The sequence below is a fragment of the Schistocerca americana genome, chromosome 2, assembly GCF_021461395.2.
Source record: "Schistocerca americana isolate TAMUIC-IGC-003095 chromosome 2, iqSchAmer2.1, whole genome shotgun sequence".
NCBI classification, from domain to species: domain Eukaryota; kingdom Metazoa; phylum Arthropoda; class Insecta; order Orthoptera; family Acrididae; genus Schistocerca; species Schistocerca americana.
In genome coordinates, this window is record NC_060120.1 from 714,864,931 (window position 1) to 714,882,974 (window position 18,044).

The following is an 18,044-nucleotide window of genomic DNA, read 5'->3' on the forward strand; positions in this document are numbered from 1 at the left end:
TTTCTCAATCTTGTGAATTTTTGTTATTTACCATGCCAAATACGTTACCATCTGAAGTGAATAAAGAGCCCACTGTATTCTCATCAAAGTCGTAGCTTTGGCACTTTATCCCTCAAGAGATTATTAATAATGGAGGCCTTGTTTCTCCACCATGATTACGAACAACATTATCCAGAAATAAACTTCTTTGGATACTTACAGCAATGTAACTTCGCAGAAACAGAATGAGGATGAAGTTGTCGATGAATAGAATTCCAAGCAGTATTTTTAATATGCAACTGTGACAAGTGTGATAATATTCCAGGCTTTATGCGCAGCACTTCATGAAAACTGAGAATACAAATTGTCAACATGTTAATATAAAAACAAACATATTTGTGTATTTTGGGATGTAAAAACAGTATTCATAATAATAAATCTTATGTCAAATACTTTTCCAATATTTTAGAAGAAATGTGAATCACGTCTCTTAAATTGTTAAATTTCATCCTTGCATGCAACGACTGTTCTGAGTTAGTGAATATAATATAGCTCAATAATCCATTTAAACACCACATATACTTAAATTTTAGAAAACTATTTAAATCGTTTGATTAATTAGCTCAAGAGGTTTACTTTCTCGCTCCTCTCCCTAAAGACTGATTTTAATGGACTACGTCAGCTTTAATTCTGAATCCTCCAAATAATGATGCTAGAACTAGTTCTGTGAGCCACGGAAGTAGATTTGTGTAGAGCTAGAAACTATAAAAATCAGTGAAATGTACGACGGGGATGCTCGCGTTGTTTCATGCATATTTTTACACAGAATCTCGTTAGATCCACATTTGGTGCCAACACATCGTAGTACGGATACGAGTATTTAACTCAAAATGCGTACGAAATTTGTGTGATTTGTTACGTCAGCCTGCGACTCCGCTGTTGACAAGCCCTTCGACTTACGCGATACACCTCATGGTTAGTCTCCTCATCGCTGCGCATTATACAGAATGTGTCTCCTATGGGTCGTCAGGCGCATTTTCACTGGTGTTTCGGCAGGTATTTGCAATTGTTGTTTCCAACACGTAGCTGAAGTCAGCTGAAACAAATGCTGCTCATCACGTTATTCATTCGAAGCCCATTGTCGATGGGAAGCGTCGGTTTGTTTCCCGTTACAAACAAAATTATTTTTAAAGTGAATTTTTACGCGCCCATTCAACAGAGTGGTCTCAAATTAGTGTAGTACGATATTTATTTTATCGATCTCTATTAAGAGGGGCAGTAAAACATGAGGAATCACGATTGCTCTAGCAGCGATAGCACCGCCCTGGCCCCTGCTGACTGTTGTTCGTGTTTTACTGTTCCTATTAATACAAATCAGCAACACCAATAATACCCTAGAGTAGTCTAGTAGCTCTCTACGGAATGGGGACGTAAAATTCCGATTTAATAATCATTTTGTTTGAAACGAGGAACAAACCGATACAGCCTGTCGTCGCTGGGTGTCGTAGGAAAGACGTGATGAGTAGGATGTATTCGGACTGACACCAGCTACACGTTGCAAAAACGAAATTGCAAATATCTGACGAAGTACCAGAGAAAAAGCGCCTGACGATAGGAGAAATACCCAGTACATTGCTAGCGACACGCCGCACCTTGGCAAGGGTAGCATTAACTATTTACCGCCGAACGATTTGTTTGGCGTAACGATAATAAAACATATATTCAGAATGAGATTTTCACTCTGCAGCGGAGTGTGCGCTGATATGAAACTTCCTGGCAGATTAAAACTGTGTGCCGGACCGAGACTCGAACTCGGGACCTTTGCCTTTCGCGGGCAAGTGCTCTACCAACTGAGCTACCCTAGCACGACTCACGCCCCGTCCTCACAGCTTTACTTCTGCCAGTACCTCACCTCCTACTTTCCAAACTTTACAGAAGCTCTCCTGCGAACCTTGCAGAACTAGCACTCCTGAAAGAAAGGATACTGCGGAGACATGGCTTAGCCACAGCCTGGGGGATGTTTCCAGAATGAGATTTTCACTCTGCAGCGGAGTGTGCGCTGATATGAAACTTCCTGGCAGATTAAAACTGTGTGCAGAGCTTCTGTAAAGTTTGAAAGGTAGGAGGCGAGGTACTGGCAGAAGTAAAGCTGTGAGGACGGGGCGTGAGTCGTGCTTGGGTAGCTCAGTCGGTTGAGCACTTGCCCGCGAATGGCAAAGGTCCCGAGTTCGAGTCTCGGTCCGGCACACAGTTTTAATCTGCCAGAAAGTTTCAATAAATCATATACATAAACCTGACCCTATATTCTAGTGAAACTCTACTAAAATCCCTACAGTAGTTCCCGAGATTGCTTTTCACTTACAGACAGAGAAGCGAGGCCGGGGACTTTACTTTAGTAATGTGTGTAGATCAGTGAAGCACCCGGGGTTTAGTGCCCGATGTACAGAGTGTCGCTGAGGTGAGCACAGACGTGACGTGACTTGACGTGTTGTGTGGTGGTGTCCTGCAGGTACGGCCGGCTGAACGTGCTCCGGTGGCTGCTGTGGGAGGCGGAGATGCCCGCGCTGGAGCGCAGCGCCAACGGCGCGCTGGCCCTGCACTACGCCGCCGCCAGGGGCTGCCTGGACTGCGTGCGCCTGCTCGTCGAGTCCTCCAACGAGCTCAGGTAGGCGCTTGTGAACGCGTTCATGTTTGTCAACGTTCCAGCACTCGAAGTGATTTGCCCGGAGTATATCTGTAGCAATAGAACAGTGTGCCAGCCATGAAGCCCACTTCGGGACTTGCCGTTCAGAGTGTAACGCGCTAAGGTGATCTCCACCAAGCTCCTTAAAGCACTCGAACTATCTGACTTGTTCATACTGTACTTATACCGCGACCTGATCATGTGCGATCGCAGCCCGCTCCAGTGGCAGCTGTAGGCTACAGCCGACGAGCACGAACTTCACACGAGTTGTCGAAATGCACAAGTTTAAAATAACTTCCAGGCATGAGATTTTCACTCTGCAGCGGAGTGTGCGCTGATATGAAACTTCCTGGCAGATTAAAACTGTGTGCCGGACCGAGACTCGAACTCGGAACCTTTGCCTTTCGAGGGCAAGTGCTCTATCAACTGACCTTCCCAAGCTCAGTTGGTAGAGCACTTGCCCGCGAAAGGCAGAGATCCCGAGTTCGAGTCTCGGTCCGGCACACAGTTTTAATCTGCCAGGAAGTTTCAACTTCCAAATGGTTCAAATGGCTCTGAGCACTATGGGACTTAACATCTGAGGTCATCAGTCCTCTAGAACTTAGAACTACTTAAACCTAACTAACCTAAGGACATCACACAATCCATACCCGAAGCAGGATTCGAACCTGCGGCCGTAGCGGTCGCGCGGTTCCACACTGAAGCCCCTAGAACCGCTCGGCCACAGCGGCCGGCTTCAACTTCCAGGCAGATCAAAACTTTCTTCTGGACCGTGAATCGAACCTGGTAGCTTTGCCTTTCGCGGGCAAGTGCTCTACCCTCTGAACTATTCCAGCAACACTTACGACCCTCCTTAATAGCGTTACTTCGTCCAGTACCTCATCTCTCACTTTCCAAACTTCACAGGACTTCTCCTGAATACGTTGTGGGACTGCCACAAGAAAGGCACATGCGTAGAAGTGGAATAGCCAGAGCCAAGGGGATGGGAAGGTAGGAGATGACGTACTGATAGAACTAAAGCTGTGAGGGTGGTCCGTCTGTCGTGCTTGGGGACGCCAATCGCTAGAGCTCTTTCCCGCGAAAGGCAAAGTTACAAGGCTCGTATGCTGGTCCGGTACACAGTTTTAATCTGGTAGGATGTTTCAAAACAACGCACATTCCGCTGGAGATTGAAAGGTACATTACAGAAACAATTCTCTACCCTGCGGCCAACCCAATTCTCCGCAATAACCTTTCTTCCACGAATGCTAGTTCAAAGTATATACAGGAGAACTTCTGCGAAGTTTGGAAGGTACGAGATGAAGTACTGACGGAAGTAAAGCTGTGCAGGTGGGTCCTGAGTCTTGCCTGGAAAGCTCAGTCGGTTAGAACATTGCCAGTGAAGACCAAGGTTTCGTGTTCGCACCCCTGTCCACCTCATAGTTTTAAGGTGCCAGGAAATTTCAAAGACAAATTTGGTCAAGATCGTCGTGAACCGATACTCTATAATCCAAATAGCAATCCACACAATGTTCGATTAAGAGTAATGACACCTGGCGAGGCAGGATGATGTACTGCGAGAAGACTAGTTTCGCTCTGTCACTGTACGTCTTGCTATGTGTGTGCAGGCTGTTCAGAAACAGCCTAAACAGCTTCTCGAGGTGATATAGTGGAGGTAGTGCTGATAAATACTTGTTTCCGAATTATTTAGTTTTGAAGTTAGCCAATCTGATCGTCGTGCGCGCGAATTCAAGCAGTCTGCCACAGACACTGTCGCCAAATTACTTCTTCGTTTGGTTTCCCCAAACGGAATTAAGGTAGCTTTTGCTCACCTAGCTTTAAATTTATCACTTCCGAAAAAGGTACATTTTAACTGGTAGTGAGCATTTGAACACGTGGTAGCTCAGGAAGCCACTGATGTCTGTGCATTACCGCCTTTTTAGCGCCTGCAAGTGACACCACTTACTGCGGCGCTTCTGTGTGGCTGGCCAGGGAACCAGTGCATTACCTACACCTAAGCTGCTGCTGTCGCGTCTATGTCGGAGCCTATCGAAGGTACCAAAGTTAAAATAGCAGAGGTACGGTTAAACGTAAGTAATAGGGTCCTCTCGCATTTGATCTTAGAGGTCGGTTCACTTCAAGCTCAGAACGTTCAAATGAAAAGCATATGTCGTTGCGAAAGGGCAAAACATTTGCTTGTCACTGGGCTGGAGCATGGCAGAACGAATAGTCTTCGGATAATGTGTTTGTCACAGCATGACATTCCAGCTCGTACAGGGCATCCTGTTACAATCATGATACGTACGTGGAATCCAGTGGATAAAGAGGATCGTATCTCGTGGCAAACGGTTCCCGGGACACGTAAAGTGATTCACATAGAATAGCCACAACGTCCACAGATCGTTGCGGACTACTATGCTAGACCAAAGTGTTGTCTGGACGCAAGGACACTGCAGAGCACGGGACCTGTGTGCTTCACACTACAATGCCGACGTGAACGCCTGCGTTCGAAAAGGGAAACATGGCCCTTTTTCCATAACGAATCCTGCTGCCACCGGTCCTACAGAGACAGCCACATGCTTGTTGCAACGTTCCGTGATCCCCAACTGGTACACCCATTGTTGAGTGACATAGCGCAGACAAGAGAAATGCTATAGTCTAGGGCGCTATTAGATACAAACTAAATTCTCGACAGTGTATACTTTTTGACTTGTACAAAGCTACGTGCAGAGAGTCTCGAGAGTAACATCTTCAATCCTTTGATTCCATATATTTATAGGTTCTGGTTCCAGCACACTAGAGCATAACACGATATTGAATTGTCATTATTCAAAAACGTGTACAGTTCTGTGGCTAATGGTTTGTGTATTGTCGTGTAGCTAAATGTGTTACAAAATTAATTTGACTTGTGAACAGCGTAACGAAAAATTGGAGCACTGTTCAATTGAACTTTTCGGCACAACATACTCCAGTCTCGGTTTTAATCTGCAACTATTTACATGGAAAATCTTGCTCTCTTTGTGAGGTATAGTTACGATATATCTTGTACACAAGTCCATGTGATAGTAACGAGTAGTAATTGCCTCACAAGAAAACGCATCCTCACACCTAAAAAATGGTAAGTTACATTTACACACTGGTGTTCATGGGAATAAAAATTTCTCTTGTTTAGCACATATGATCAAAGAGTAGCAGATTCAGTAAAACACAAACGCGCAAAATTGATCGCTTGAATAGTTTCGAACTACCCTGTTAATAATCTGTCAAAAGTCGCTGACCCCGTATGAGATTTTAAAACTTAGTGGTCGGAAAGTCCTCTAAATAGTCACCATCAACATGCACTCTTGAAACGTTATTTATTTAAAATGTGTTGGTATGTCCCTCAAGGAGCATAAGTAGTTACAGTTTGGTACTCATGATGATTAGCTGGACTACCTTCGTTAAGGTCAAATCCTTGGGACATCAGAAAAGTTTGGTTGCAGGCAAATTCTAAGATCACCTGCTGCAATTATTTTTGTACACATTTCATTCAGAGTAATAAATGTATTTCTACACTCTAGTCTGAACAAAATGCTGACAACAATTAAGGGCAAGCCAGCAACTATACGAATGATACTGCAATAGTTTCCGTCGAATGTAGGACATTGAAAGTTTCTCAAGTACTACGAAACGAAAATTAAATTTCACGTTATCTTTAGTGTTCTCCTATGCAGTGATTAAACATTGAAACTACTTACATTGATTGCTGTTTCCTGCAGTGGATCCAAAACAGTCATTTTTGTATTCGTCCTTCCGGGTTTAATTAGTGATTTCGCAAATACTCCTCCCCAAACAATCTGTTCATCAGCAATGAACCACAAGGAATAATGACTCTATTGTCTCATCACCTATTATATGCGTTTCTAATAACAATTGCTTTTTAATTCAGACGAAACCACAACTGGTACTACCTCATGTCAAACATACACCAACGACCGCTGTTTGCTGTTTTCTGCTACTGACTTGTCTTCGCCAAACTGATAGAGTCAGGGTGTACCGCAACACACCTGACATTACCGTTGCGCTTCAGCAGATCGTAAAAACACAGCCGACAAACTTTGAGGGTTTGCAGTTGGTGCCTTGAGGAACAAATTAATGACAACAACAAATATTGGGAAATCCGGAATCGTCGTCCAACGACGCTACGGAGCGACGAAGTTACAGGAGACAACGTCTGTCGTTAGGCCACCCATTCAGCTGCAAGCGTAAGTTCGTAGGCTGACGCCACGCCGGTGCTCTCGTGACAGGAGTAGATGCGTTTGACGTCATCGAACGTTCTCAATGCTGTCAAGAGAACCACAAGTTTTGCTTATTGACCGTCAACATACTTATTTACATTGCCAAGGGCCTGGCTTATCGGCGGATTATATTTTTTGCAGTGCAACTTTCACAAACATCTCTGTATGTACGCCAGCCAGATTGCTGAGACGTGACGTTTCTCTATCGCCGCACTTAATTCAGCACAACTGAAAACACAGATGGCATGTTCCAGTATCAGTGATCTCTCCCTGTCGCACGCTGACTAATATCGCGGGATCTCTCAGGCTGTAATGAAATCTCCTCACCAGTCGTCAGAGCAAAAGGAGCACAAAAGGGATACTGCTGGAGTTGTATTGAGGACCATCCAGAGCATTACAAGGTACGCGAAATGTGAACAATCAACTCTGCTCTTCTCACCTCCAAGCTGTTACAATTCTTGGAGTCGTGGTTTCAGAAACGAGCAGCGCTTTGAGGAAGGAATCGATATACATTTTATCATTTTTTTAAGTCTCGAAAGCCTCTGATGACAAAAGATAGTACATTTAAAATAGGAATACAAATTATATGGAACGGTTAAATGAAAATTCATTCTGCATCATCACGAACTTTTCACAAAAATAATCGAAGAAGCCTTCCGCTGTGTTTGACAAAGTCAAATATTCTTTAAAGAGAGACGTTGAATCGTCAGCAGCAAGAAAACTTTAAGCTATTCAGGAATTGATACCAGTTTTAGAGACGGAATATTTCGAATCGATACCATTCAAAAAATGCGTGGCTGAACTTTCACGAAAAAAATGACACGAAGTACCACTTGTATTTATCATTCATTCGTGAAAATTTCATAGGGGGTCTCAGTTTACGTGTTCGTAGACCTCCTCTACATTCCTGTATCTCAAAATGCAAAATAAAAAAAAATAATTCTACCGCTATCGCAAAAGCTTTCCTTAGCGATGATTTTTGATTTTCTGTTAAATAAATTATCATATCGAAATTTTCGATTTTTGTAACCCTCTAGGGAAGGTACGTTCATTAAGTTCAGTATTATTTATAGCTGCAAAAATGCTTCTGCGTTCTGTTAGCAATGCATTTGTTTTTCTCCGACTTGTCTGACAAAAAGTGAAAGCTACGTATTATGCGGAGTCCTAAGGAACAATTACATATCTATTACTCGGATTCACAAAGCATTTCACAACCAGTGTAGGGAGAAAGATCTATATCTTTTTTATACTCTTCCATTCACAAGCTTCCGCGAAAAATCGAGTGCATATTAAGTTTTTAAAACAGCAGCGACGGGGAACGTGCACAGTAGGAGCCGCGCACGACTCGTGTCATAGGCAACCCGCTCAACAGCAGTGTGCGCTGTGCTGCCGTCCACTAGGTGCAAACTGTGAGTAGATGTTGCTCGACGCTAAAGTACTGTTATTTTTCTGTTATCAGTATATACGACATCCTTAAGAATGAAACAGATTAGACTATGGAATAGACGAGGGAAATGTTTGATATATTTGAAAAATGTACCACAAATTTAGAAAAAATGGGTATAAAATGAATACTTATCCTTATCTTTACATTCTTCGTGACTATTTGTATTCTCGTCTTAGTATTGGTAGCGTTATTGCTCCTTACATACTGTTCCACTGTAAAATTGGGGCGATGTTCTGTCAGAAAACTGCAAGATTCTCATCGAGTTACGGAGTGCATACATGTTGAGTGCTCATGTGCAGCTCAAAACCCTATGATTTCCTTGAAATATGTTTTTGGCGTCAGACTGGGCGGTGTAAAAAAAAAAAAAAAAAAAAAAAAAAAGAAAAAAAAAATAAAAAAAAGGCCAGAGAAGTTAAACACATAATGTTTTGAAACTTCCTGGCAGATTAAAACCGTGTGCCGGACCGAGACTCGAACTCGGGACCATCCCCAAGGCTGTAGCTAAGCCATGTCTCCGCAATATCCTTTCTTTCATGAGTTCTGGTTCTGCAAGGTTCGCTGGAGAGCTTCTGTAAAGTTTGTAAGGTAAGAGACGAGGTACGGCAGAAGTGGAGCTGTGAGGACGGGGCGTGAGTCGTGCTTGGGTAGCTCAGATGGTAGAGCACCTGCCCGCGAAAGGCATTGGTCCCGAGTTCGGTCCGGCACACAGTTTTAATCTGCCAGGAAGTTTCATATTAGCGCACACTCCACTGCAGAGTGAAAATCTCATTCTGGACATAATGCTTTCCTGTCGGTTCTACAGTGTTTGTTGTTAGAAATAACGTTGTGTATTGTTTATCATTTCTAAATATTTAGCATTCAACGCATTTAACTGTTGTTTAATGTTTAAAACTGTTTCGAATATGTGGTTAATTCTTCATTTACAGAAATTTATGGTGAACGCGGTTGTTCTTGTTATTACAGAAGGTTATTCTCCCAGATCGCATAAAAATGCACCATGATTACTAGGTTCAGCGAAATTAAATCGCTAGCTACAGATAATTTGTATAGAAATTTTTTTTTATAGGGCCAATCCATTTCGTCGACTGTTCACATTCACTAGACACAACTTATAGAGACGATATTCCATAGAACTGCCTATCGTGATACAATAAGAGAATAGCTGTGCGAAAAGTGCACAATACTCACAAAATACATAAGACGTGTATATAATCCTTTCATGTTGTGTTCTTGTTGACATCTCAGTATGGAGATTTAATTTAGCTGAAACTAGTTATCACTGTGTATTATTATGCGAACTAGGCGAATAAACTTCTGCAATAAGAAGAAAACCGTGTTTGGATTCTGAGATCCAATGCAATACAGCTAACAATGTCAGGTAATCATCATAATTTATGGTCAATAAAATGCTATACATTTTTGTAACTATTTATATAGAATAACTATTTATATAGAATACGGATTTTTAAGCCTTGCTTCGTAGGTCGTGTAACCTATCATACCTTGACACAGAAGAAAGACTTTTAACACATGGAACATGTGACGCTTGCAATGAACTGAGTTTTTTTAATGATCTAAAAATATTACTCGTAAAAGAAAATTGATATTGGTGTCCAACAGCTTCTGTTTCAAAACGCGTATAACTTGTAACCGGCTTTTGGAAACACTACTGCTTAATTTTATTTCACTTACTGATTACTGGGGTGCAGTGTAATAACAAATGGTTAAACAAAGTACTGCGGAGATTTTCTTGATATCAGACCTTGCAAATTTCAATAGAATACTTGTTCCTAGATAAAAACCAAGTTGAACCTTGGAACATGTTTTCATGTTTGGAAAAACCTTGAATTTCCGGAGTAACTTTTGTAATCTCAAAAGCTGATTGCAGCAAGTAGGAAGTGAATGTCATCACTTAAAAATGGAATTGTCTGGAGGGGGAAATCTTAAAAGCGCTTCAAGTATAACGCTCTCCCCTGTCTCTGAGAGATCCGTTTAAAGAGATGGAAACAACGTTTTCACCAAGTGGTAGTATGCAAAGATGCTAATATTTTTCTCTTTTGGCCAACAACCCTAATGTTTTCATCTTCAGAATTACACTACTGGCCATTAAAATTGCTACACCAAGAAGAAATGCAGATGATAAAACAGGTATTCATTGGACAGATATATTATGCTAGAACTGACATGTGATTACATTTTCACCCAATTTGGGTGCATAGGTCCTGAGAAATCAGTACCCAGAACAACCACCTCTGGCCGTAATAACGGCCTTGATAGGCCTGGGCATTGAGTCAAACAGAGCTTGGATGGCGTGTACAGGTAAAGCTGCCCATGCATCTTCAAATCGATACCACAGTTCATCAAGAGTAGTGACTGGCGTATTTTGACGAGCCTGTTGCTCGGCCACCATTGACCAGACGTTTTCAATTGGTGAGTGATGTGGAGAATGTGCTGGCCAGGGCAGCAGACGAACATTTTCTGTATCCAGAAAGGCCCGTACATCTGCAACATCCGGTCGTGCATTATCCTGCTGAAATGTAGGGTTTCGCAGGGATCGAATGAAGGGTAGAGCCACGGGTCGTAACACATCTGAAATGTAACGTCCACTGTTCAAAGTGCCGTCAATGCGAACAAGAGGTGACCGAGACGTGTAACCAATGGCACCCCATATCATCACGCCGGGTGATACGCCAGTATGACGATGACGAATACACGGTTCCAATGTGCGTTCAGCGCAATGTCGCCAAACACGGATGCGACCATCATGATGCTGTAAACAGAACTTGGATTTATATGAAAAAATGACGTTTTGGCATTCGTGCACCCAGGTTCGTCGTTGAGTACACCATCGCAGGCTCTCCTGTCTGTGATGCAGCGTCAAGGGTAACCGTAGCCATGGTCTCCGAGCTGATAGTCCATGCTGCTGGAAACGTCGTCGAACTGTTCGTGCAGATGGTTGTTGTCTTGCAAACGTCCCCATCTGTTGACTCAGGGATCGAGACGTGGCTGCACTATCCGTTACAGCCATGCGGATAAGATGCCTGTCATCTCGACTGCTAGTGATATGTGGCCGTTGGGATCCAGCACGGCGTTCCGTATTACCCTTCTGAACCCACCGATTCCATATTCTGCTAACAGTTATTGTATCTCGAGCAGCAATGTCACGATAAATCGCAATCGTGATAGGCTACAATCCGATCTTTATCAAAGTCGGAAACGTGATGGTAGGCATTTCTCCTCCTTACACGAGGCATCACAACAACGGGTCACCAGCAACGCCGGTCGACTGCTGTTTGTGTATGAGAAATCGGCTGGAAACTTTCCTCATGTCAGCACGTTGTAGGTGTCGCCACCGGCGCCAACCTTGTGTGAATGCTCTGAAAAGCTAATCATTTGCATATCACAGCATCTTCTTCCTGTCGGTTAAATTTCGCGTATGTGGCACGTCATCTTCGTGGTGTAGCAATATTAATGGCCAGTAGTGTATTACAGCAACTGTGCGTTTTTGAAGAGAGCTTCATATTTTTAACGAGATTCGAAATTCCTTGAAAACAGGGGGATAGTAATAGGAAGCTTCTTAAAATTTGTGAGAATGAGCTGTCATGACAATGCTTAGCTTTCTTGTTTACGATATTCTAAACCAGTTTTTGCGAATAGTTTCACTAGTAAATTTAACAAGCCTCATACGTCATTCCCGCTGTCTCAGCAGTACCTGAGTAACGTTGGAAAAGAACATAATTTTATTTTTTTAAAGTTGCCTCTCAGCAGTAGCGAGAGACTTTATCACTTTCTTGTCCACTGAAGAGCTCCTTGCATAGGGGAATATTCAAATTGTGATTCCTGGTTTTCCGTGCTGTTGTTTTTTAAATTATTAACGTGGAACACAGGATTGCATACAGTATGAGCGAAATAAGAGCTTGTGAAAACTTGCTAATTGCGAAAACAGGGAAGGATTTTCATTTGACGTGTCCATCTCGTGCATTTAGCTGGTTCCTTCACCGGAGCTTATTCAGAGAGAAGTGCTACAAATTATATTTTTTTACGTACTTTAGATTTTTATTTTTATTCATCCTCATTATTCTGGCTAATAATGTAAGCATTTTATGAACAATTTTTAAAACAGTAATAATCTATAATAACTGTCATTGTTTATTGTTATGACAAGATTCAGCAAATGAACACCATCATAGCTCACAGCCTGCACGTGCCATGTGCCGAGAGCTGCGTGCACTAGGCTTAGGGCCTTGTATGTTTTGATACACATTGTGATGTGTGCAGCCATAATATGCACTAACCCTCCGGAATGTTTATGATGTAAGGCTTTTATGTAGGCTTGATCCCGTTTGGTTTGCCCTGAATTGCTCCACATGCCTAGTAAAGTAATCTTCTGCTTTCTTCTTATTTTCCAGTGTGGGTTACCATTTTAGAGACAAAGTAGCGGCTACATATATTTTAAAAAATACCTTTCGGTTATTTTGTGTTTAATTTTATTTTGTAGGACATCGCACAATGTTTTTAAAGTTTTTACAATGGACATTTACCTGCTGGAATATTTTATGCTCGTTGTCCCATGTACCCATCGCAACCAGATATCAGTAAATTGTTTAATATTTTCTTGGTAACCCAATTTCACTAAATGGGGTCACGCCAGCGTTATAAAATTTTGTATTTATTCTGTAGGGTAATCCGAAGGTGCTTAAAAAGGTGAAACACTTCATTGGAAAATAATAAAAAAAAATTAATGCTACAACGAAGACTGAATGTTTCTTCGTAAGAAACAACTGCTCGCCTTATGCTGTCAGTTAAAGTTGTCAGCGTCAGTCTGTTTGAAGTAATAGGTGTAGTAGATATCAGATGTCAGACCTTTGTGTAAGGGAGCAAGAAGTTAGGAAACGAGAATGTGATATCGACTTTGTGGTTGACGACGTTACGCTTTCGTGGAAGGAGATGGTCCGGTGAGAGATGGTGTGGTCGGCCTTCGCCACGTGGTCGCTAAATGTCATCCTGGAACCGGTGGACCATGAAAGCGGGTTTCGTTTTTCCTCGTTAGCAGTTCGTTAACGTTCTCTATAAAGCTGTCAGCTGCTGCCTTCCACCACGGTCTGCGGAAATTTTGTAATAAACATAACAAGCCGTCGACGCTGAACTTTCCAAATGTGTTTATTCGCCACCGACAAAGTGATATTAAGGCATGTAAAGCCTTACCAGGTAAGTACAGAACACTCTCAGAGAATTAGAGTATTTTGCTGCGTTTGTGTTAAGCCGCTGGAAAGTCAGTGACCGAACGAAGAACGTTGCTTAAGGACGTCTCTTTAGTAACAAACGGGATTCAAACAGCAATAAGAGTTCACTTCTGGAAAATTGGCTACTGTAATTATAGAGCCTGCTTCATGCTTCATTGTAAGGAGCGTAGTTTGTTTTGGAGTTGCTGCAAGAACTCGACCATTAGGAGGTGTAACCTGGATTGCCGTAAGAGATATATTCTTGCCGACACGCTCCTTTTTTATTCTTCGGCTGCATATGAACTTTCTCTTAGACCCACTCTAAGTTTCCGTCGTTAAACCAGTTTCGTTAACTTGGCCCGGGGGAAAGGAAACCGAAGAAGAAAATTACCAGTTTATTTCCTTATGGGCGTACAAGTCATTAAAGACAGAAGAGTAACACAGTCCGACAAAATGGGGAGATGAAATACGTGACATCATGTTTATAGGAGCCATCCCGTTATTCTCTTAAGTGATTTACAGGAAATATAGAAGATATAAACGAGGTTGAGGGCACAGGGTTTCATACTCTGCTTGCTCCAAATACGAATCAGTGTAGTAACTTCTGTTCCACTTGTATCTCTTTGGAGATCAGTTGGCAATTACTGCCTTCTGAGGGTTTTCAACCTGAGGACTCTGCGTCTGCAGCAGCCCTCTAGATAGCCGAATGCAGAATCATGCCACTTTCGACGAGTCAACCAGAAGCGTGCCACTGTACAGCAAAACATACGCAGAGGTTACAACAAGTGTACGTTCTGCTACTTTGCTTCGTGATAGCCTGTCCCCGCACAGTAAAAGCTAAGTTTTACCCAATTCTGATACTACCTAAAAATTAAACTTTATTTTCTTAAAATACAAATAGAATAAAGTTTGATTTGTGACTGCTATTAGTATTCTACAAAATATAATTTTTAATTTGTACCATCTCTCCTGCGAGGTTGCCACTAGGACTCAAATAATTTCATCCTCATTCAACAAAGCCCTTCCAGATGTGTTATGGCACAATTATGCAGTATGTATCGACATTGTATTGACCATTTCGACTGGATTTCATCACGGTACTAGACAGCTCGTATACACTACTATCATTATGGCAATGTTATATAAGGCTATCATTATGAAAGTAGCGTAAATGGAAGCCTCTTCCAATAGGACTGAGATATATATTACTGTATGAAATAGTAGACTACCCAGAAAGACTTTATTGAAACGGATAATATTCGCGGCAATTTATACCTGCGTATAATTCCTTCATCAGCTACAACCCAGAGTCCTTGCAGTCAGAGTTTTTGTTTTGGAAATAGAAGTTCCACATCTACATTTTACTGCTTTATTTTCGCGGATGGACCAACTAAGGTCTACGTGCCAGTTTCAATTCCACCTTATTTGTCGTTCTTTCTTTTCTTTCAGTTCTCTTTAATCTTTTCACTGTGTTTCTTCTTTCTGTCATCCGAACACTTCTGACCAGGTTTTTCCTTTCTCCTGCCTTGGATTCATTCCGTATTCAATACATTTATCTAAAAGATGTTTCTTCAACTCTTATATTATTTTTCTAAATGAAATTTTTCTTTGCGGATCCACCTTGTTGTTGACATTTTATGCCACAAATATTTGAAAAATCTTTTGGTGAATCTACTGTCTCGCACTCGATGTAAATTGCCGAAACACACCATTTTCTTTTTCTAATTGCTTCTATATGTTTTCTAAGTTTCGATAAATTTCATCGTTACTTCGTACACCTACATGGACACTCTGCAAATCGCACTTAAGTGCCTGGCAACCTTCCATAGCTCTTCGTGCGCCTAATAATTTCTAATGATTCGCCTTTCTGGTATTTCTAATTTATGTAAATTGCAGCAGAGTGCTAGACATTTGCTTGAATATGAATTTCCCAAATTTACTAGTGTAGTGTAATGTTTTATTTTTGCACTTTTGGACTCCCATTTTTTATTCTAAAGATCTTCAGCTGCACCATATGCCCTCACCATTTTAAGTTTTCTTTCTTCTATAGCAGCTTTTTCCAAAACATTTTCTGGAATTAGCTCCCGAAGACATTTAAATTTTTTAATCTTCTCTATTTCACTATAACTTGTTTTCAGAAATTTTGATGCATTTTTAATGTTTGTTAAAAATTTGTTTCTTTTTTCTGCGGAAATTGCAAGTCAGTCCTACTGGCTATTTCTTCTAAAAGATCAGTTTTTATTACAGCAGATGGCACATATTCAGAAAGTATAGCAAAGTCATCTGCAAATGTGTAACAGCTGATTCCATTATTGTTGTTTCATCTTCCATACCTTTTTGGGAAAAACTTAAATTCATTCAGTTTTTCATTCCAAATTCTCACTTGTTTTCTAGAACACAAAAAGAATTGTGGATGGGTGATCACTTTGTCGTACACATGCGTTTATTTTGAAGGGATGAGATGTTTCTCCAATAAATTTCCCATTAGATACTGTTTTTGTAAGTGTTTCACGAATCAAATGTGCTAATTTAGACTTTACACCAAATTCTTGGATTATTTTATCCCTAGTATCTCTGTCAACAAAAATCAAAGAGCTTTTCAAATCAAGAAACATCACTACAATACGTTTTGAATTCAGTTATCTGTGGCGAGTGATCGTTCTCGAATTAAATACTCGCATTTGTTCAGAACATGATCTGCCCTTCCTAAAGCTATCTTCACATTCACCTAAATTACAGCCCTGTGTTGTTTCTTCTCTTTTAACAGAAGGTTGGAAAAAGTTTTATATACAACTGGTAGCAAATAAATTCCTCTGTATTTATTAAAGTATTTTTTATTGCGTGTGGCATGTAGTGGATGTATCAAGGCTACCATCTACTCTCTTATTATTATTTCCTGTTCTCCAGATTTCTTCAAAGATAAATTTTAGCTCATTTCAAAAGCAACCGTAGTCCCAGCACTAGCTTTTCATTACTTCTTCAATTTCTTTGACTACCGGAGGCAAATCTTCTTCTAGATTTTCATGCGTGTTTGGGAATTCCAACTTCTGAGTTGGTTCAGGACAACTAAGAATCTGATCAATATACTTTGCAAGTATTTCCCAACTTTGTGTTCCTTAAACCAAGTCTACCATTTACATTTATGAAATTGGCACTTGGGGTTTAGTTTCCTTTCGGCTTGCACTTAAATGTCTCAAAAAATTACTGTCATTATTTTTCGAAAAATTATTCCTCGAATACAACTGCAGGTATCAGAGTTCATGTATTGGTTTAGCAAAAAGTTTGACTTATCGCGAATGGCCTTCTGAAAAAAAAAAGAAAAAAAAACCTGAAAGATTTTTCAGATCGCCGCGCGGGATTAGCCGAGCGGTCCAAGGCGCTGCAGCATGGACTGTGCGGCTGGTCGTGGCGGAGGTTCGAGTCCTCCCTTGGGTATGGGTGTGTGTGTTTGTCCTTAGGATAATTTAGGTTTAAGTAGTGTGTAAGCTTAGGGACTGATAACCTTAGCAGTTGAGTCCCATAAGATTTCGCACACATTTGAACATTTTTTTTTCAGAACAGTTTAGTTTCATATACACCCCTACTAATTAAGAAATTAGTATCTGTGCGTGCTCCACCAGAAATCTTTCTGACCATGTTAAGGAGCTCCTCTACGCATTTAGTGGCTTTCTGGAATCAGAATTTGGAGCTATATCCCACAGGGGGACATACAACAACTCTGTCAATCAATGCAAAGCCGAATAAATGGTTGCATAAGGGACTGAGTTGGACCAGCGAGTTATTGACTTGCTCATTTTGTGAAGCTCTTTCTCTTAAATAAATCATCCATTCTTTAAAAATTGTAATCATTTGTCTGTACATGTTCATCACATCTATGGATATCCGCCCCATTCGCCTAATTCCTCCGTCGCTTCTTGTTTTTCTCAGAGTGTATTACAAACGCTACCGACTTCAATATCTCAGCGAATGCCGCCATTCTGGATTTCGAAGAAACGTGAATCTGCCGAACCCATAAAAATAACTCACTCTTGCCTTTTATAATAACTCTAGCATATTACGTTGGGAAAGCGGGATGTGACTGTAGATTCCTCCACCGCGTCCATAATTGCGTGTCATTAGGGAAACGAGTAGCGATTCTTCTGCGTGTGTGAGCGTCGCCTCACGATCGCACGTCCATTCGGCGTGCCTCCCGAGCGACTGCTGAGCCCCGCGCGTGACGCAAGAGGCCCTCGCCGTGGCCACGCCTTGTGAGGCAACGCGGCAGGTGACCGGCCGGCTGCGCCTCCCTCCACTGGGCGGGTTGCGCATCCTGCCGCAATCACCGCACGGCGCCCCACAGCAGCGGCCGTCGTGATCGCCTCACGCCAGCCTTGCGTCAACCACAGCGCAGGTGAATTGCTTCCCCCTTTGCTGCTGACGTACAGAAGGTGGCCAAGCCCCTGTATACAAGCCGGTCG

General features: G+C 41.8%; 1 protein-coding gene across 1 annotated transcript in view; it reads left to right on the forward strand.

The window, feature by feature from the left end:
- LOC124594372 (espin) overlaps positions 1–18,044 on the forward strand; it is a 493,386-nt gene that overhangs the window by 97,598 nt on the left and 377,744 nt on the right. Inside the window, exon 2 of the mRNA XM_047132740.1 lies at positions 2,489–2,644. Coding sequence (XP_046988696.1) covers positions 2,535–2,644 — 110 coding nt within the window. The 5' untranslated portion in view covers positions 2,489–2,534. The remainder of the gene's footprint in view (positions 1–2,488; positions 2,645–18,044) is intronic.